Consider the following 21,589-nt stretch of genomic DNA (forward strand, 5'->3'; position numbering starts at 1 on the left):
GAGGTTTGACCTCAAATGTCCCTTATTCAGTGAGGTGTTGTAGCTCTGCCTCTTCTGCTCCAGCCTCCAACCCCATCCTCAGCATTTCTGGCTTGTTTTCACTGCAGTATTATTAAGTTCTGTTCTGGTGGTGGTGGTGTTACTTGTTACTGTTTGTCATCCACCTCTAGAATAAGCTCCACTCTGCAGGGTCTTTACCTGGTTTATTCATGACTGTAATCTTAGTGCCTAATTCAGCACCTGGCCACAGTAAACAATAAAAGATGCTACTGAATGAGTAAATTATTCTATTCCCATAGTGTGGCCCAGTGTCTGGCTCACGGTTAAGTGCATCACTTAGTATCTCTGATTGGTAGAAGTAATGCTATTTGTGGTAACAGCATTGCAATAGTAATGCTATTCCCTTAACTCTGCATGGAATAGAAACTTCTAGCGGTGTTTTCCTAGGGAACCACCACATAAACAAATGTTACATGGATCAACGTTTATTAAATTACTACAAAGGCGTGATTTCGTAAACGTCGCTTTTGGGCAAGAGAAGGCAAACGTCGCTGCAGCAGCTGTAGCAGGAGACCCAAGAAGGTAAATAATCCCAACAGTGAAACGAACGAGGCCCCACAGCACGTTCAAGGCCGTCATGGCCGCGCCGGCGGTTCCCCTTGAGCCCTTCCGCTTCCGGTGACGCGTCAGCCCCGCGAGACGCCCCGCTCTGCCCGCCGGGCAACCGCGCCCGCCAGAATCCTTCGTCAAATCCCGGGCCGCGCCGCAGCTTCGCGCCTGCGCAGAGGAGAGAGGCAAGCGCCGCGTGGACGACGGCCGCAGCTCGCGCCTGCGCGTCGGCTTCTCCCCAGCGATTGGCTCCTGCCTCCTAGGGACGCCACAGTTCAGTTTTCACTTTCTCTCCCCCCCCATCTCCGCTTCCTGGGGGCGTGGGGTTTTACTTCCGGGTTCCAGCGTCAGTCACTGAGAAAGTCGACTTGTTACCTCAGGTGGCGCGGGGAGTCTCAACGTCCGTACCTTCCTATGACCCTCTGGGGCAGGGATAGCGTTTGGCTGACGAGCGCTGCGAGGCCTGCAGGCTCCGAGCCTGGACGCCAGGCCCGCGTCACTCCCGCCAGCGCCTCGGAGCCGCCCCGCGACGCCGGGGCGGCGTTCTTGGCACAAGGGCGGAGAGGAAGGACTGTTGGCGACGTGGAGGGTCCCGCGCGCCGCTGACGAGCCTGTGCGAACGCGGGCCCTGTGGAACCGCGAGGAGGGGAGTCCCTGCAAGGGGCGGCCCGACAGCTCCCCGGCCCGGGGAGCTGGCCCGGGCGCGGCTGGTTGGCAGGGTCCGACGGGATCTGTCACGCTCGGCCTCGAGGGCCTGAGGGGAGGAAGCGCGTGTGGAGGCGCGGACAGCATCTTAGCATGGGGAGGAAACTGAACGCTGATCTTCGGTCCGCGGGGGCGGCGGCGGCGCAGAGGACAGGTGAGACTGCTCCACGTGGACGCCCACCCGGGGCGACGCGAGAGGAGCCCGTCCTCCAGGGCCGAGTGCCCGGCGTGGCTGTGCGGGGTTCGTTGTTGTCTTTTTTTTTTTTTTTTTTTTTAACGAAAAATTCAGTTCCAGTCGACTTTGCATGCTTCTCATGGATGCTGAGTTGACTCACGCGTTCTTGCCTGTTAGCGCTGCTCTGGGTGGGAGGGGCGGGGGGCGGTGGTTTTCAGAAGCGCTTTTGCTTTGCTGCTTCGGCTCTGACTCCACCTGTGGCCGCTCTCAGCTGCTAACATAAGGATCTTCACCTGTTTCTAGTCAGCGTCTTCCAGGTGTGTAAGGCGTCAGAATTCCTGTTTCCACTTTCGGAGGCGGAAAGTGTAGGGCGGTTCAGCACTTCCTTTGAGTTGCCTGTGAGAGGACCGCTGCATCCTCGTGGACGTTGTAAGAAGTAGCCAGCTGAAGCTTTGCTCCTTGGGTTGGGACTAGCAGTGAAGTACTTTTCTAAGGATTCTTGGTGAAGTCCGTACCTCCGCTTTCCTTCTGCATAGACGTCGATGGCCGTGTGTGACCTTTTCTTTTTTAAAGTAGGCATAGAAGGAAGAGGTCTTTCCCCAGGGAGGGTCATTTAGCTGAAAACTGAAGTAACGCGTCATCGTAGGTTGGCCCATGCAACCCAGCAGTTTGTCTGAAGGTGCCACCAAGCAGCATTTGTGGGAGAACGTGGCACATTAACGTCAAAATTGGGGGGAAGATCCTTTGAAAATCCTCAAGTTTCTTTTAATCACCACTTGTCTATTTGATATCCATATATTTAAATACACCTCTTTTACCCTTAGTTCTCCCTGTAAGGTAAAATTAGAACAGTAAGGATTTTGAAAATATATTCCAGACGTTAAGTGCTGTGCAAGCATACGGTGTTATTGCAGTAACGTTGGTGATCCAAGGGCCCACGGTGTTCCCCTGAAAAAGCATTAGAAGTGGAAAGGGGTTTGGATATATTTAATATTATAGGCTCTGAGATTGGTAGTAAGCCTACTCAGGAGGTATATAACAAAGCTGCTGTTTCTTAATAGTGTAAAAATACTTTTCTGTTGAAAAACTGCCTTCTAGAAGCAGATAGCTCTATACAGTATATTCAGTACATCAGTAAATAACTCAGACTGGAGAAAAATTAAAAGTGACACAGTGTTCACAACTATTTTAAGGAAGACAAAGAACAGTGTTTGAAATTTTGTGTTTTCAGAACATTTGTCCAAGTGTAACCAGTTCTTTTTTAAAAAGAGCTGTATCAGGAGCATCTCCTGTAATCCAGACATAGTTGCTTAAATGAATTAAAATCTGCAAAGTGTCTAAAAACTTAACTGAGAAGTAGTGTTTGTTAAATAAATGAAGTGTGGTATATCTATTTAGTATAATTAAGTAGATATGGCATCTGTCAAATGAGTCTTTCATTCCTCTACTGATGGGCATTTAAGTTATTTTCAAGTTTTCCCTTATAACTAAAATGCTGCAGTGGTGTTTTTTTTTTTTACCATTATAAGCAGTGTTTCATGTGCTCATCATACTATTTCTATGAATCATAGACTTGATTGCTTCTGAGAATGATGGATAATAATGCTATTAAATTACCCTCAAATGATTTTACCCTTTTATTTTCACTTTCTCAAAAGATGTGTTTTATCTCCCCACTAGCCAGCACTGGATGGTAATATTTTACTAATTTTCTAATAGTTGAAATAACATCTCATTTAAATGTTTATCTTCCTTGGGTAGTAGGAAAATTAAGCATTTTTGGCCAGGTCATATACTTTGTTGATTTTTTTTTTTTTAATTAAGTTCTGAATTTTCTTCTTTGACCCATTTATCTACTACCACACTGTTTTAATTATTGTAGTTTTATCATATAGTTTGGTACTTTCTTTTGAAAAAAGCTTTGGGCTCTTCTTTTGAATTTTTCTTCTAGATGAAATTTAAAATCATTTCAACTTCTATAGAAAATCTTGTTGGGATATTTTTTGTGATTGCATTGAATTTATAGATTAATTTGAGAACAGACATTCTTCTGAATTTTTCCTTCTAAGAGGATAGGTATGTCTCCTTGTTTTTTCTGCTAAATTTTTGTTGTGAAATATACCATTTGTATGTACTGTTTTAAAAAACAAAACCAAGAAACTGTATCTGTGTACTCTGCTTAATTGACCATCACAAGTACATTAGAAGGATTTGGTGTGTGCGTTTCTCCAGAAACAAAGGATTCTCTGCCCCCATCACCATGGTCATCCTGAATTTTGTGTTAATTATTCCTTTGCTTTTCTTTAGTTTTATCAACCATATATGTATCCTTAACCAACATATTGTTTACTTTCACCTGTTTTTGAACTTTAAGTAGAATCATATTGTTTATTCTGTGAATTACTTTCATTAACCGTTACATTTCTGAGATCCATCCCTGTTGAAGCATATACCTATAGCTCAATTCAGAAACTTCAGGACTCCTTCACAGTTCTAGGAAGTATTGAGGACCACAAAGATCCTTTGCTTATGTGGATTGTATCATATTAGATATTAAAACCAACCAATTTTAAATGTAGATATTGGTATATTTACATATACCATTAAGCATATGGTATATTGCTTCTGGAGGTGTATACCTCTAAAAAATACTACTACTAATAATAGTAAACCTACTACATCTTAAACAATATTTTTAATGAAAAATAACTATGTTCCAAAACCCAAAATAAGTTAGTGGCAAGAGTGGCATTGTTTTACGTTTTTGCAAATATCTTTAATGACTAGAGTCTCATGTTTGCTTCTGCATTCAGTTAGTTGCAATATACTGTTTTGGTTAAAGTATGTGAAAAAATCCGGCCTCACTGAGCTGTATGTTTAGAAGAGGGAGAAATATTTTAAGATTCTTTTAAATAGTTATATTTTTCTTTAATACTCATCAAAACCTAATAGTTTCTTAAAGGTTAGCTGCAATGTAGAGTTTGAAATCAATGAACTTATCAAGCTATGCGACATTAAAACCTATTGGTCTAGCTTGCATTTTTTTTAACATCTTTATTGGAGTATAATTGCTTTACAGTGCTGTGTTACTTTCTGCTTTATAACAAAGTGAACCAGCTATACATACACATATATCCCCATATCTCCTCCCTCTTGCATCTCCCTCCCACCCTCCGTATCCCACCCCTCTAGGTGGTCACAAAGCACCGAGTTGATCTCCCTGTGCTATGTGGCTGCTTCCCACTAGCTATCTATGTTACATTTGGTAGTATATATAAGTCCATGCCACTCTCTCACTTCATCCCAGCTTACCCTTCCCCCTCCCCGTGTCCTCAAGTCCATTCTCTACATCTGCATCTTTATTCCTGTCTTGCTCCTAGGTTCTTCAGAACTTTTTTTTTTAAAGACTCCATATATATGTGTTAGCGTATGGTATTTGTTTTTCTCTTTCTGACTTACTTCACTCTGTATGACAGACTCTAGGTCCATCCACCTCACTACAAATAACTCAATTTTGTTTCTTTTTATGGCTGAGTAATATTCCATTGTATATATGTGCCATTTCTTTATCCATTCATCTGTCAATGGACACTTAGGTTGTTTCCATGTCCTGGCTATTGTAAACAGAGCTGCAGTGAACATTGTGGTACATGACTCTTTTTGAATTATGGTTTTCTCAGGGTATATGCCCAGTAGTGGGATTGCTGGGTCGTATGGTAGTTCTATTTTTAGTTTTTTTTTGTTGTTTGTTTGTTTGTTTTTTGCTGTATGCAGGCCTCTCACTGCTGTGGCCTCGCCCGTTACGGAGCACAGGCTCCGGACGCGCAGGCTCAGCGGGCATGGCTCATGGTCCTAGACGCTCTGCAGCACGTGGCATCTTCCCCGACCAGGGCACGAACCCGTGTCCCCTGCATCGACAGGCAGACTCTCAACCACTGTGCCACCAGGGAAGCCCCTATTTTTAGTTTTTTAAGGAACCTCCATACTGTTCTCCATAGTGGCTGTATCAATTTACATTCTCACCAACAGTGCAAGAGGCTTCCCTTTCTCCACACCCTCTCCAGCATTTATTGTTTGTAGATTCTTTGATAATGGCCATTCTGACTGGTGTGAGGTGATACCTTATTGTAGTTTGGATTTGTATTTCTCTAATGATTAGTGATGTTGAGCATCCTTTCATGTGTTTGTTGGCAATCTGTATATCTTCTTTGGAGAAATATCTATTTAGGTCTTCTGCCCACTTTTGGATTGGGTTGTTTGTTTTTTTGATATTGAGCTGCATGAGCTGCTTGTAAATTTTGGAGATTAATCCTTTGTTAGTTGCTTCATTTGCAAATATTTTCTCCCATTCTGAGGTTTGTCTTTTCATCTTGTTTATGTTTTCCTTTGCTGTGCAAAAGCTTTTAAGTTTCATCAGGTCCCATTTGTTTATTTTTGTTTTTATTTCTGTTTCTCTAGGAGGTGGGTCAAAAAGGATCTTGCTGTGATGTATGTCATAGAGTGTTCTGCCTATGTTTTCCTCTAAGAGTTTTATAGGGCTTCCCTGGTGGCGCAGTGGTTGAGAGTCCGCCTGCCGATGCAGGGGACGCGGGTTCGTGCCCCGGTCTGGGAAGATCCCACGTGCCGCGGAGCGGCTGGGCCCGCGAGCCATGGCCGCTGAGCCTGCGCATCCGGAGCCTGTGCCCCGCAACGGGGGAGGCCACAACAGTGAGAGGCCCGCGTACCGCAAAAAAAAAAAAAAAAAAAAAAAAAGAGTTTTATAGTATCTGGCCTTACATTTAGGTCTTTAATCCATTTTGAGTTTATTTTTGTTTATGGTGTTAGGGAGTGTTCTAATTTCATTCATTTACATGTAGCTGTCCAGTTTTCCCAGCACCGCTTATTGAAGAGGCTGTCTTTTCTCCGTTGTATATTTGTGCCTCCTTTATCAAAGATAAGGTGACCATATGTGTGGGGGTTTATCTCTGGTCATTCTATCCTGTTCCATTGATCTATATTTCTGTTTTTGTGCCAGTACCATACTGTCTTGATTACTGTAGCTTTGTAGTATAGTCTGAAGTCAGGGAGCCTGATTCCTCCAGCTCCGTTTTTCTTTCTCAAGATTGCTTTGGCTATTCGGGGTCTTTTGTGTTTCCATACAAATCGTGAAATTTTATGTTCTAGTTCTGTGAAGAATGCCATTGGTAGTTTGATGAGGATTGCATTGAATCTGTAGTATAGTCATTTTCAGAATGTTGATTCTTCCAGTCCAAGAACGTGGTATATCTCTCCATCTGTTGGTATCATCTTTAATTTCTTTCATCAGTGTCTTATAGATTTCTGCATACAGATCTTTTTTCTCCTTAGATAGGTTTATTCCTAGGTATTTTATTCTTTTTGTTGCAGTGGTAAATGGGAGTGTTTCCTTAATTTCTCACATATTTTTTATCATTAGTGTATAGGAATGCAAGAGATTTCTGTGCATGAATTTTGTATCCTGCTACTTTACCAAATTCATTGATTAGCTCTAGTAGTCTTCTGGTAGAGTATTTAGGATTTTCTATGTATAGTATCATGTCATCAGCAGACAGTGACAGCTTTACTACTACTTTTCTGGTTTGGATTCCTTTTATTTCTTTTTTTTCTCTGGTTACTGTGGCTAAAACTTCCAAAACTGTTGAATAATAGTGGTGAGAGTGGACAACCTTGTTTTATTCCTGATCTTAGAGGAAATGGTTTCAGTTTTTCACCATTGAGTACGATGCTGTCTGTGGGTTTGTCATGATGCTGTCTGTGGGTTTGTCATATATGGTCTTTATTATGTTGAGGTAAGTTCTCTCTGCACCTACTTTCTGGAGGGTTTTTATCATAAATGGGTGTTGAATTTTGTCAGAAGCTTTTTCTGCATCTATTGAGATGACCATATGGTTTTTCTTCTTCAATTTGTTAATATGGTGTATCACATTGATTGATTTTTGTATATTGAAGAATCCTTGCATTCCTGGGATAAACCCCACTTGATCATGGTGTATGAACCTTTTAATGTGCTGTTGGATTCTGTTTGCTAGTATTTTGTTGAGGATTTTTGCATCTGTGTTCATCAGTGATATTAGCCTGTAGTTTTCTTTCTTTGTGACATCTTTGTCTGGTAGCTTGCACTTTAAAGGGATCTTTCACCCATGCATCGGTCATGAGGAAGATACTAGTTCACTGAATTATGTAGATTTCCCAAATGATGACACACTTCAATATATAATACAAAAAAATCACTTAAATTATCATCACCACTTTGGGAACCACTCCTGTGATTCATTCGTTTTTGTTGAAGTATAATAATCTACTCTAAGACTATGTTATACATTTAAACATTTTATTCTTTATGAACATATTGGTTATTTCCAACATTGGGTTGTTATAATTAGTGGGGCCATAAATGTTCTCAGTCATCTACAAGTGTATATACACAATACTGTTGCTCAGGCATCTTTGTAGTGGAAGTGCTAGATCCATTGGGAGGATATTTGCTTGTTCAATTTCATTAGATAATATCTAACTTTTTCCAGATGGTGATTCTGGTTTATACTCCACCAGTTGTGAATGAAACCTCCCTTTGCTCTCCATTCTCTCTACATATGGCATTGTCCAACTTTTAAAATTTTTGCTTGTCTGGTAGAAATGAAATGAAATTTTATTTTCTAGTTCTGTGAAGAATGCCATTGGTAGTTTGGTAGTTTGCTATATTACTGTGGTTTTAAACTGCATTTCTCTGATTACTTAAAAGAAACTCAGAGTCTGTTTTCTACAGGCTGCTTGTTTTTTCTTACTAATATCTACGAATTAAAATGAAACATGTTGGTCTTCCCTGGTGGCGCAGTGGTTGAGAGTTCGTGCCCCAGTCCGGGAAGATCCCACATGCCGCGGAGCGGCTAGGCCCGTGAGCCATGACCGCTGAGCTTGCGCGTCCGGAGCCTGTGCTCCGCAAGGGGAGAGGCCACAACAGTGAGAGTCCCGCGTACCGGAAAAAAAAGAAAGAAAAAAAAACATGTAAAGGCGTACATTGAAGAAAGTCTTTCTTCCCTGTACCTGTCCAGCTCATTCCCCCAGTGTATTTTTTTATATTCCTCCTAATTACTCTGATTTCTGCTATGCTCCATTATTTTGCTCCACTTTTCAGTATATTCTGTAAGTCTTCACAAATCAGTATAGAGGAAGCGTACTCATTCTATAGAGTAGGAAAAGCAGTTTTCTATTGTGTGGCTGTACCAGTTTTACCTAATCTGTAGTAGATAGAGTATTTAATATTTTTCTAATCTTTTGCTGTTAAAAAAAAAAAAAAAAAAGAACAGTGGTGCATGGAGTAACTTTGTAGAGTTGTCATTTTGTATGTGAGATTTCAATACAGTTAATTTCCAAAACTGTGATTGTTGGGTCAAAATATAAATGCTTTTGAAATTTTTTTTTTTTTTTTTTTTTTTTTTTTGTGTGTGATATGCGGGCCTCTCACTGTTGTGGCCTCTCCTGTTGCAAAGCACAGGCTCCGGACGCGCAGGCTCAGCGGCCATGGCTCACGGGCCCAGCCGCTCCACGGCATGTGGGATCTTCCCGGACCGGGGCACGAACCCGTGTCCCCTGCATCGGCAGGCGGGCTCTCAACCACTGCGCCACCAGGCAAGCCCCTGAAATTTTGATAAATATTGCCAAACTGCTTTTCCTTGGATTTTGCACTCTTACCTGCAGTATACCTAAGTGACTATTTTTCCTAAAACGTCGCCTGGTGGAATATGCCAATAAATTTATAGGTTTTGATAGTGTGATCAGTGGAAAGTGGTAGCAGTTTATTTGAATTTACATTTCCTTGGACTGAGTTTGAGCATCTTTATATATGCTTAAAGGTCTTTCCCTCCCCCGTTTTCTTTTGTACTAACTGTTCATACGCTTTGTCCATTTTTCTGTTTTTTATTGGGTTGTTGAACTTTGGGACTTCTTTACATACTCTAGGTACTAATCTTTTGATAGTTAAGTAGGTTGCAAATTCCTTTTCTCTTTGTGATGTTAATAATTCTTAATTTTAAACATTTTAATTTCATGTCTGTATATTTAGAATTGTTATTTGTGGGTAGTTTGGAGTATAGCTGTAATTTTAACTTTATTCACATATGGATAACCAGTTGTGGTAGAATTACTGTTGAATCCACTTGGGTTTGAAGTTTTGGTGGTGGCAGATTCTTGACTAGTGATTTAATTTTTTTAATGGTTGCAGGATTACTTAGATTCTTAAAGAAAATTATGTCAGTTTTGGTAAATTAGATTTTTTTCTAGGACTCTGTCCATTTTGTCTAAATTTGTAATATTTATTGGTATAGAGTTGTTAAAAGTGCCCTCTTCCTATTTTTAATGTCTGAAGAATGTGTAATTATGTCTCCTTTTTTCATTTCTGATACTGCATATTTCTGTTCCCAACTCCCCTCCTCCTTTTCTATTAATTCATCTTGCCTGTAGTTTATCAGCTATATTAGTCTTTTCTGTGAATCCTTTTTTGGCTTTGTGATTATCTCTATCATATATTTGTTTTTATTTTTTTAATTCTTTTTAAAATTAATTTATTTGTTTATATTTTATTTTCAGCTGCGTTGGGTCTGTTGCTGTGTGAGGGCTTTCTCTAGTTGCGGCGAGCAGGGACTATTTGTTGTGGTGTGCGGGCTTCTCACTGTGGTGGCTTCTCTTGTTGCGGAGCACAGGCTCTAGGCTCGCAGGCTTCAGTAGTTGTGGCACGTGGGCTCGGTAGTTTGGCTTGCAGACTCAGTAGTTGTAGCACGTGGGCTTAGTTTGCTCCACAGCATGTGGGATCTTCCCGGACCAAAGCTTGAACCTGTGTCCCCTGCGGCAGGCAGATTTTTAACCACTGAGCTACCAGGGAAGTCTTACCATATATTTCTTTTTGTGTTTATTTTTTGTTTTTTCATTTATTAAACTATTTTTGAGACAGCTGTAGATTTGTATGCATGTGTATGTTTTAGATATGCTTATTTTAAAGAGCATCTGTTGGAATTTTAATGCAGTTTTCAAACATTTTTAGCTGGGATATATAGCCTATTTACATTTGCAACCGTTGCTCTTATTTTTGCTTTCTATTTGTCCTGGCTGTTTTATATTTCTTTTTTCTCCATTTTTGTTATTTTAAAAAATAGTTATTTAATATCTTATATCATTTCATTTTCCACATATATTAATTCAGAAGTTTTATACTTTTTTCTCTTTTTATATTTATCCTAGAAATATGCATCCTTGATTTTTCAAAATCTAAAAATAACCAATATCTTTACCTTCTTCTTAGATGATACAAGAACTTTAGTAGTTTAATTTTATTCAGCCCCTCATGACTTAACATGTTATTATTATGTAGTTTAATTTTTTTTTAATATTCTTACCAGACAGGAGACCTGTTTAGAATTGTTATTACATTTTGCAGTCAGTCCTTTTTTATATTGCCCACATTTTTGCTACTTTCTCTTTTTTTCTCTTTTTTCTCAATTATTCATTGATTGTTTGATCTTTTAGACCATCCATCTAGGGCCATTTTCTTTCTGCTTAAAGTCTATCCTTTGGAATAGATGAACTCTCTTAGTTTATGTTTACCTGAAAATGTCTTTGTTTCACCAACACTTTAGGAAAATGTTTTTGCTGAATATAGCAGTTTAGGTTGGCAGTTATTTTCTTGAGCAATTTGAAGATCTCATTCCTCTGTCTTTTGGTTTCCATTATTGCTATTGAAAAGTCACCTGTCAGTCTTTCAGTTCCTTGTCTCTGGCTGCTTTAATATTTTTCCCTTTGTTTTTAGCTTTCTGCTGTTTCACTGTATCTATATTTATCTTGCTTGGGTTTATTTGGCTTTTTTAAGTCTGTAAATTGGAGGTGTTTTGAAATGTGTTTATTGACTATTCATAATTCCTAAATTGAATTTCCATTTTTATATTCTATTGATCTATTTATCTTAATGTATAAATAAATCTTTTATAACCTTCATAGTAAATATTTTCTCCTGCCCTTTTGCTTTTCTTTTCCTTTGTTTCCCACAGTTTCCCCAACAGACTGCATTTCCAAACTCGTGGATTTTTGATAATCTGATAAGTGAAAAATGAACCTTGACCATAAAACTCTGGAACTGGTCTTTTGAGAGGAGTAGGACTGTGACTACTCTTTCAGTTTTTTCATCATAATTGGTTTATTCAGATGTTTCTTCCATTTAGACCAATGTTAGTAAATTATATTTTTATAATTTTCAAGTTTATTGGTGTAGTGTGTGATAATTTATAATTTTAGAAAATTTTCCCTGTATTTGTGGTTAGCCTCCTTTTGTTGATATTTAATTTTTTCTTTTTATTGATTATATTTGCTAAAGGTTACTTATTCCAAAAGAACCAGTTTGGGGACTTCCCTGGTGGTCCAGTGGTTAGGCCTTCACCTTCCAATGCAGGGGGTGCGGGTTCAGTCCCTGGTGGGGGAGCTAAGATCCCACATGCCTCATGGCTGGGGGGGGGAGGAAACAAAACAGAAGCAATATTGTAACAAATTCAATAAAGATTTTTTAAAGAAATGGTCCACATTAAAAAAAACTCTTAAAAAAAAAACTAGCTTTTGGTTTTTATTGTTTAACTCAATTGGCCTTTTGTTTTTGTTTTTAAATTTGGCCTCTCTTTTTTTATTATGAATTTTCTAAGAAGTGTCTGGAGCATACTTTCTGTTTTCTCTTAAGAATTTAGTAACACTTAATTGGATAACTAAATCCCTTGGTAATATTCTGTGTTAAAGACTCTGCCCTCCTTGGTATGGTGAAATAGACCCTGTTTAGAACCTTTGAGTATACCTGGTCCCTCATTAAATATTCAAGACCCCAATTCCTGAGGCCTGTTTTGACCAGTTGAAGCACCTGCTTTACCCTGTGGTTATCCTCCACTTCTCTATGAGCCACCTTTAGTAAATAGGCCTGTTCTTTGCCCAGGGCATTTGTGATGGGATATATCTAGGGGGGGTGGTGATTTTTAAAAAATCATTGTTATGACATGGATTAGCTATCACTTTCCCTTTTGTTATATGTGATAATCAAAGTAAAGCAGGTCTTAAAATGTAATTGACTCTGAGAGAAATTTAGTCTTAGGATTTTCTTGTAAGAAGGACAAAACTACTTAACAATATCTTTGTAGTGTATAAATACAGTAATGAGTTTAATGCAGCCATTTCATTGCAGGCTGATAGTTTAATGCTGAAGCAGAAATTAGTAAACGTGGTTTGATGAGCCAGAACAAAGGCCAGTTCCTTTATACAGATGTCTGAAAATGGCACCATATAAACTTTGAAGTGATTCTAATAAAAAGTGCATAATCTTGAATATGGAAAGTATGTTCTCCAGAGAATCTGTTGACTTTTTACAGAGCATAGCAAGAAAGAAAACAAAATATGGTATAAGATTATAAGCATCTGTCTGATATACAGAAATCTTTTTTATAGTAGAAATGGATTTTGAAAATGTTAAAACAATCTTCAAAAATTGAATATTAAGTCTAAAAGTAAGCCACAGTTAAATGAAAAAATCATAGTACAAAGGGATAACTCATTTTTAGCAATGGAAATAATTTTTTTTTACTTTTGAATTTTTTTTTATACAGCAGGTTCTTATTAGTTATCCATTTTATACATATTAGTGTATACATGTCAACCCCAATCTCCCAATTCATCACACCAACACCACTCCCAGCCAATTTTCCCCCTAGCAATGGAAATAATTTTTTAAAGTTTTTTTAAAAAAAGGCAGTTGCTCTCCCATTGCATATACTAAATATGCAAAGTGATTTTGCTATTTTAAATAGTAATTAGTCTACATGATTCTTTATGAATTTAAGTAATTTCCTTTGTGAGTTAAGGTTTTCCTATATATTTTCTATTTGTACAATACCATAGTGGCAATGATTCTCTAGGAGCTCCTGATTAGTTTTCCTCTAGCAAGTGCAGATATGGTCCAGGAAATGCATATGGGTGTCTTAGATTACTTGGTTAAAACATGAGCCAAAAGGAAAGACGTCCTTAGATCAGGCCAAACACACCACACACACACACACACACACACACACACACACACACACACACACACACACTCTCTCTCTCTCTCTCTCTCTCTCTCTCTCTCTCTCTCTCTCTCTCACTCCAACTTTATTTTTCATGAGTTTTGTTAGGGCTGTGTGGCTTAGTGGGAGGGACAAGCACCCCCGTCCCAATGCCGGGTGCTGGTATCAGCATCTCCTGGGCATATATGGAATATCCAAAACCATATTCAGTAGACCTTTTATTTTTGTGAATTACACAGCAAAGCCCCGTGAAACCATAATCAGCGAGTTTACTAGACAATAATGGGAAAGCTTTATACCGGCGGTGAGTTAGAATAACTTGGGGTCACTGTAGTGAAAAGACATGGATTTCGGGTTAGGTCTGGGATTTGCAATCCAGAATGGTTACTGAATAACCTGCAGGCAAGAGACCTTCGAGGGAATTGAAGCTTGGAGCGATCGTTGTAAAATAACAATAAAACTGTCCACCTAGGAGTACTGGGAGACGTCAGAAACAGGGAACTGAGGACACTCTGCTTGTCCAGCCCTCGGACCAGACTGCGGCTCCCTGACCCGGCTACCCAGCAGTGCGCGTGTGCAGGGCGGGGCTCGCGATTCGCCACCCGCCCTCGTTGACTTTTAAAGGCACAGCCCGCGCCGCCCCTGCCACACTGGCTTTCGCTGGCGGGAGAGGGCCGGAGGGGCCAGCTGGGCAGAGGGACAGCCCCCTCCCCCACGTACCATGAGGTGAGGAGGAGGGGTCAGCCCTCACCCCCCAGCCAGGGGCTCCTGGAGACACCTGCGTCTGGGGCCTCCCACCTGGCCGGTGAGATGCCTGCCAGAGAACTGGGTGACTAGGATACTGGGAGAAGGGACACGGACTGGGTGTCCCACCTTCAGGGGCTTTAGGGAGTGAAGCTTTGGTGGGGCCGCTGAGGTAGGTGGTGAACAAATGGTTCTATGTACTTAAGGGTTTACGGAGCGCCTTTGCCTCCTGACTCAGGATTCTGCGAGCGTGGAGTGGGGAAACCCTTGCCGAACTGCCAGAGAGATGGCATCACTCTTTATAACTTTTCTGTGTGTGTAGACTTACAGTATTTTAGGAAATCTTTTGAATTGTAAAACAGTGATTCCAAATGGACTTTTGCACTTTAAATAATAGCAGGGGTATCTTGGTTTTTATTCTTTCTGTGGGTGATTATCTTGACATTAGAAAACATTTAAACTTTTGTACATGGTAGACATATTTTAATTTAAGAAATTTTAAAATTAAAAAAATTTTAAGAACTTAAAAATTGTTATAGGGCCTTCCCTGGTGGCGCAGTGGTTGAGAGTCCGCCTGTCGATGCAGGGGACGCGGGTTCGTGCCCCGGTCTGGGAAGATCCCACATGCCGCGGAGCGGCTGGGCCCGTGAGCCATGGCCGCTGAGCCTGCGCGTCCGGAGCCTGTGCTCTGCAACGGGAGAGGCCACAACAGTGAGAGGCCTGCGTACCACACACACACACACACACAAAAAAAAAAAATTGTTATAAAAATCATACATTTCTCATTCTGTAGTATTTTCTATTTTTTAATAGAGAAGCTTTATCTTATGGGTCTCTTACTGTTTTGGCTTATGGGAAATGCTATTTCCATTCATTTACTTTGTGTTCATTTTAAAAACTAACTTGCTACTACTTAGAGCCATGAGAGATCTTTTTTTCCAAAATGAAAATAGCTTTACTTCCCCAGATTATATTTATGCTTACGTAAAATTTAAGATAATATGTAAAGTTGTAAAAAAAAAAAAAAAGAAAAAAAGAAAAAAATTACCTGTACTTGACCTACCCAAAGATAACTTGGTAGAGCATTGAGTACTGTGGTGCTAGGAGCTCTGCTGGGTACTGAAGGGCTTTGTGAGCAAGACAAAGAGTATCTGCCTCTGTGGACCTTACATTCTGCTGGGGAAGATGGACACACACACACACCCAAAAGTAAATTGACAAAATAGCTGTATGTTGTAATGAGTGATTTAAAGGAAATACCTATTTTAGGTGGGGTGATCAGAGGAGGTTTATCTGAGGGAATAACTTGAGATTTCACTAAAAGAAGAGAGGGAGCTAAGCCAAGGGCAAAACAGGAGAGCGAGCATTTCAGTCAGAAATAACAGCAAGTGCAAAGGCCTGAAAAGAGCAAAGAGCTTGAATGGAAAGACCAGGGTAGCTGGACCGTAGTAGTAAGCCAGAGGAGGGAGGATCAGGTGAGGTGGAGGAAGCAAACAGGGGTCAGATTTCACAGGGCCATGGCTGGCAGGGGTCAGATTTCACAGGGCCATGGCTGGGAGTGTGCGTTGTATTCTGAGGGCAACGAGAAGCCGCTAAGGGTTTAAGTAGAGAAGTGAAGTGATTTGGAATATGGATTGATTCATTCAATACATGAATGTTTATTGAAACCTTACTGTGTACCAGGCACTGTTCTGGGCACTGGGGTACAGCATGGAAAAGGATGAATTCCTGTATTCATGAAGCTAATAATCTAGTGGTGGGAGCATAATCAAATAAACAAGAAAAACATCAGATATTGATAAGCATTATACAGATGATAACCATTGTTTAAATCATAGTATATATTCTTGAGACTTTATGTATGTGTATATATATATATATATATATATATATATATATATATATATATATATATATATACATACTTCTCCTTTGTTATCAGCTTTTCTTTCCCCTAAACAACTTATGGTAGGATTTTTTCTGTTACATTAAATGAACAGCTTTCTTTTACTTGGGAGCATCGATTTGTTTTTTAGATTAAGTATGGCCAAAATAATACTACATAAATGAAAAAAATACTGTGCAGCAACAAAAATTTATCTAAGTCATCTGTTTGGAAAGAAGTATATAGTAACTTCCTTTGGACAGTCTGACATGTGGCTCTCCTACCCCATCCCATGTTCCAGCAGCCCCTCATGATACAACTTTGACCTGTAAATGTGGTTAGTTAAATTTATGGATTTCCTATTTTTTGAACCAATTCATACATTCCTAAAATGTACCTTAATTGACTTCTGTTATTATTTTAGTGTCCTGATGGATTCTCTTTGCCAATACATATATTTTAGGATTTTAGTATCAATATTCATGAGATAGATCTATAGTTTCCTTTCTTATGTATTTTCTTTGTCAGATTTTGGTGTTAGCATTTGACTGCTTTATAAAAAAAATTGGGAAGCTCTTCCTTTTTCTGAGTTTTGGAACAGATTAAATTGCATAAGTATTATTCTTTCATTTAATTATCAAATACATATTTACTGAACATTCACTGTGTGCCAGGCATTGGGCTGATGCTGGGTAATCACAAGTAGACAAAACAGACATGATTCCTGTCCTCATAAGGCTTGGTTTATTAGGTAAATAGACACTAGTGAACTAATTATGATTATGTAATTATAAACCATGATAAATACTCTGAAAGAAATCATTGAAGATCTACTTTGTTTTTTCATGTATTTGAGTAAATGGTTATTGTGTTCATATACACTAAAAATTAATTCTTTTAAAATTAATCTAATATTTGTTGAAGATTTGATATGTAATTAGTTCTGTGGTAAATATATAAGTAAATAAAATGAGGTCTTCATAATTATAAAAGTTAAAATAAAAATAATGGTGATAGTAGCTACCATGGTAGGTGGTATATTGCACATTTTTTGATTGAAGAAATTAAGACTTACATTAAGTAGACACTTCAGTTATGTCTGTGACACATCCAGTTGTACACTCCTCTGGAAATTCCACTAAGATTATAGTAAAAGAGTAAAGACATAAATCCACAAAGATCAAGAGAGTGAGAAAGGAGAAGATAAATGAAATCAGTATTTGGGAAACTACAAAAGAAGGTGGTCAGTTACTAAACGATTTAGTGGATTAGAGAACACTGAAGGCTGAAGAGAGGTAAGCCAACAAGAGAAGCAAGCTGATTCCCTCCACAGAATCTGGAAAAGGCTCAGGATTTAGAGGTACCAAGTACTTCTCAGGGCAGGAATATGGGTGGAATAGAAATAGAAGGGATGATAGATGATTTTATAATTTTGATGCCCTCTATCCTCTTCACTGCATGCACCCAGACAACTACCTTTCTTGTACCCTGACAGAAGATTGAAGGTTTACACTCAGGAGACATGAACTAGGCAGGCTCTAGACAGCTGAGGTAGGGGTGAAGCACCTAAGTAAAAATAAAGATTAAGTGAAAGTCAACATACTGGACAGTAAAACCAGAACTGTCTTTTTCTGTGTGGTTCCCAGAACTAATAGTCAAGCTTATGCTTCCCCTAAACAAGATATTAAAGGATTCTTTTCTGGGGAAACTTACCCACCCATGACAAAATATTTAACAGATATGGACTTTGCAAGTTCACTTGATTAAACAGCTGCATCACGATCAGATCACCTGCAAGAGTGAGGGCTGCTGGTCAGGAAGCAGTGCCCATGCACCAGATTTTCAGTTAGCTTTAAGTGCCTCACACGTAAACATAAGCAGACAGCTAAGGATCACCAGCCATTTGTTGGAATTCTCTAACATAGAGGAGACCACGCAGGAATAAGCAAGTAGGAAAACAAAGGAACTTGGTAGAAATAGATTTACTGCTGGCAACAGAAGAAACTTCAACAAAATAAAACTGTAGTATCTTTAAAGAGAAAATATAACTTACGTAAAAGAAGAGATTCTATTTTTTTAAAAAGGAAGAGATTATTCAGGAAGCAGGAAAGGATTAGATAATAAAGCTGAAGAACTCTTCTAAAAAATAGAATAGCCACAACAATTAGACAAAAAGAGTGAGAAAGTATTTAGAAAATAAAGGTCCAGTCAAGAAAGTTTTTCATCTAATCCAGTGGTAGGAAGAAAAATCTGTAACGAAATCAGTACTATAAATATGTGGGAGAATCTGGAACATGATACAGTGGGTACCCAGTGATACCAACAGCCATGTCATTGAGATGGGATATGTCATGAAAGGTTTCAGAGAGGCACTGATACTTGAGATCTAAGTAACTATTCAGATGATTAGGAAGCCAAAAAAGGGCACTAGTGTATACATTTTCAGGGCAATAGAAATAGCAAATGCAGAGGTGGAAACATGATACACATGGGGAACTGCAAGCAGTTCATTATTTGAGAAATTCAGTATACTTTACAAAAAATAGCATGTATAGTTTTATAATAGTACACCTTTTTTCAAATAGGATTTGAGGTAAAACTGTGTGGATATATTTAAGATTCTTTAGAAAAAGTAGCAGTATTGATTATATCATTCATTATGTCAAGAGGGGAGAATTAAATTGGGAGTCAGGAGACCAGGATTCTAGTGCAGACCTACCACTAACTTGTTGAGACCTTAGTGTGATAATGTTGTTGACTGCCTTCCCAGTAATCACCTCCCTTTTTCTTCCCTTCCCCCAAACCACAATTTTGTCTAGGTTTTGGGGTGATCCCATGCTTCAGGAGCAGCTTGGGTGGGTGAGAGTGGGGGGCTGTGTGACTATTAGTTACCCTAAGCTCATTATGGTAATACCACTCTCTACGGTTAGTGATTGTTTTAGGAATAAATGTGTGACTCAGTTCTGGCCATTGAGGTGAGAATGGGTGCCTGCAGAGAGAATTCTGGGAAAGCTTTCTCACCAAGGACAAAGGAAAAGATGCACTCTCCCTGCCTTCATCTTATTCTAACTCTGATGATGTGTTTGAGCCCAGTGTAGGGATGCGACAGAGCAGTTTTCAGGCTTAAGGGTTCCCTCCTCTGCTCCTGAAGCTGAGGATTGTTTTTAAAAATATGGTGCCTTAGTTGCTACTCCTTTTCTAAGTTGCAAGTCTAATCTGGTTTGGGAGGGTCTTTACTTCAAGCTCTCCTTTCCTCTTTGAGACCACTGTCACCAGGAGACACAGCCCTTGCTTTCCAAAGGTCACACACTCACTCTAGGAGTATTTTGTGAGCACATTCTAAGATCTACAGGCTGCCCAGACCCTTTCCTCATAGAGACTTTTTCTTGTTTGTCTTGATAAAATCCAGTGTATAGCATAGTACTAGATACATAATAGTCATCACTAGTAGTTTTGTTTAATGAAGGGTGAATCAAATGTTACTTATTTAGGGGTGGGGAGAGGTTTTATTTGTGTTCTATTTGATTTTATTATTTCCAACCAGTAGAACATGGGTATGGTTCTATAATCTGTTCATTTTGAAAGTTTTTTTTCAATGAGGCAAAAGTGATTCCTGTTTGCCTCTGTGAAGAAAATTTTCTTTAGAAATTAAAGAATTGGGGGAAAACCACTTCAATTTATGTGTGCTATTACTTCTTATACAGCAAATTTAGCCTTTAGCTCTGGAGACTTGACAAAGAAGGGAAACATTACAAAATTGTACCTAATGCTAACTAGATGCTCAGTAAACATTTATTTATATAGTAGATATGCCTGAAATAGAACTATTCACTTTATGATTTAATTTTTTTCTTTTTTCATTTTAGCATTTATGATATTAGCAGAGAACAGGACTATGTCAAGAATTCTGGGGGTGTACTTGGTGAAAGTGAATTAAGACCACCCTCCCAGCTACATTCCCTGTTAGAGAAGACCGAGACAGGGTTCATACCAGAGAAGAGTGGGTATTTAACTAAATGCTATAAGCTATTACTAATGAATCCAAAGTTGAACAATATAATTTTTTAGATTTTAATTTAGATCATATAAAATGAAAGGACTTTTAAAAAAATTATAACTTCCGGTAGCTACAAATTTCTTATAATTATTAGTCCAAAATTGGTAGTGATTAAGTTTTCAAATTGCATCAGAAAAGGTGTGTGTTCAAGAGAAATTGTCACACTCCTCTATTTGTATTTCTTTGAAATTATGATTTATTTTACTTGATTTTAAATTGAGATATTTTAAATAGTAGAAGTAATACATGCTTATGTAAGAAAAATCTAAGTTGTAGTAATATATATAAGGTAAAAGTATAAGTTCTCCTTTTTGTCCACTCCCCAATCACCATTGGTGTAAATAGCGTTAACGGTTGGATTTCCCATCTTTCTACATCTTTTTCTGTATACTTTCAAACATGTAATTTTTTATGTTTTTTTTTTACCAAAATGACATATAATACATATTATTCACTCAGTAGTATACAATAGATATCTTTGTACATCAGTATATACAGATTTACTTTGTTTTTATTTAGTAATTGCAAGGTGTTTCCCTGTTGATAGCAATTTAGGTTGTCTCCAGTGTTTTTGCTGTTATAGGTGTTGGTGCATGGAACACCCTTGAACATACAACCCCTGCACTTATGCTAATATTTCTGAGGAATAGATTCCCAGAAATGGAATGGTTATTTGGTATGCCCATTTAAGTTTTTGTTACTTTCTGCCAAATTGTGTTCTAAAAAAGTTGTATATATCTTAAACAGGCAGTCCTTTGATATCTTAAAGGTAAGGGTAATACATTTTAGGATTAGGCGATTAAAGAATGGGCTGTTCCTTCAACAACTATCAAATGATCTACTTAGAGGAGAACAAGTATATAGGCATGGAGAGTATTAAAAGGTGTAGGTTGCATTCTACTAATAAGGACCTTTAATGGCACATATTGTTGGTTTCTGAGTGTTTCTGTCTTTGATAAGTGCTATTGCTTAATTCACAAACAGGAGATGTGGTCATGTAAGTCTGGGGGAGATGTAAAAGTGGCTAGATTCTGTTAGATTACTGTGACACCTAAGTTGTTGACGTTTGTTCATCTCATTATTTGCTTTCAGACCAGATGCTTATAGAATGGAAAATAGTTACCTGTGGTATAGCATCAGAAACTGGTTTATAATTTTCTTATCTCTCTTATTAGAAGTTAAAAAGAGAGAAAGAAGTGTCCCAAAATCAGACACTCATGGATTTTGAGATGGGAGAGATTGATGCAGGGCACATTGAGCAGAATCCAACTTGTTGTGTCAAGCTTGACCTGACTTTTAAGATCAAATCCACAAAT

General features: G+C 38.8%; 1 protein-coding gene across 14 annotated transcripts in view; it reads left to right on the forward strand.

The window, feature by feature from the left end:
- Positions 1-883: 883 nt before the first annotated feature.
- Positions 884-21,589, forward strand: part of TASOR2 (transcription activation suppressor family member 2) — a 70,977-nt gene continuing 50,271 nt past the window's right edge. For 9 of the 14 annotated variants that reach the window (XM_067030184.1, XM_067030188.1, XM_067030189.1 and 6 more), the window contains exon 1: positions 884-1,468. In XM_067030184.1, the coding sequence (XP_066886285.1) occupies positions 1,408-1,468 (61 nt within the window). In that variant the 5' untranslated portion in view covers positions 884-1,407. Of the gene's footprint in view, positions 1,469-11,544; positions 11,722-14,248; positions 14,314-20,082; positions 20,217-21,589 lie in introns of those variants that run through there. The other 5 variants (XM_059057464.2, XM_059057467.2, XM_059057463.2 and 2 more) reach the window with 2 other exon arrangements.

This window comes from Kogia breviceps, chromosome 3 (genome assembly GCF_026419965.1).
Source record: "Kogia breviceps isolate mKogBre1 chromosome 3, mKogBre1 haplotype 1, whole genome shotgun sequence".
Classification (NCBI taxonomy): Eukaryota; Metazoa; Chordata; class Mammalia; order Artiodactyla; family Physeteridae; genus Kogia; species Kogia breviceps.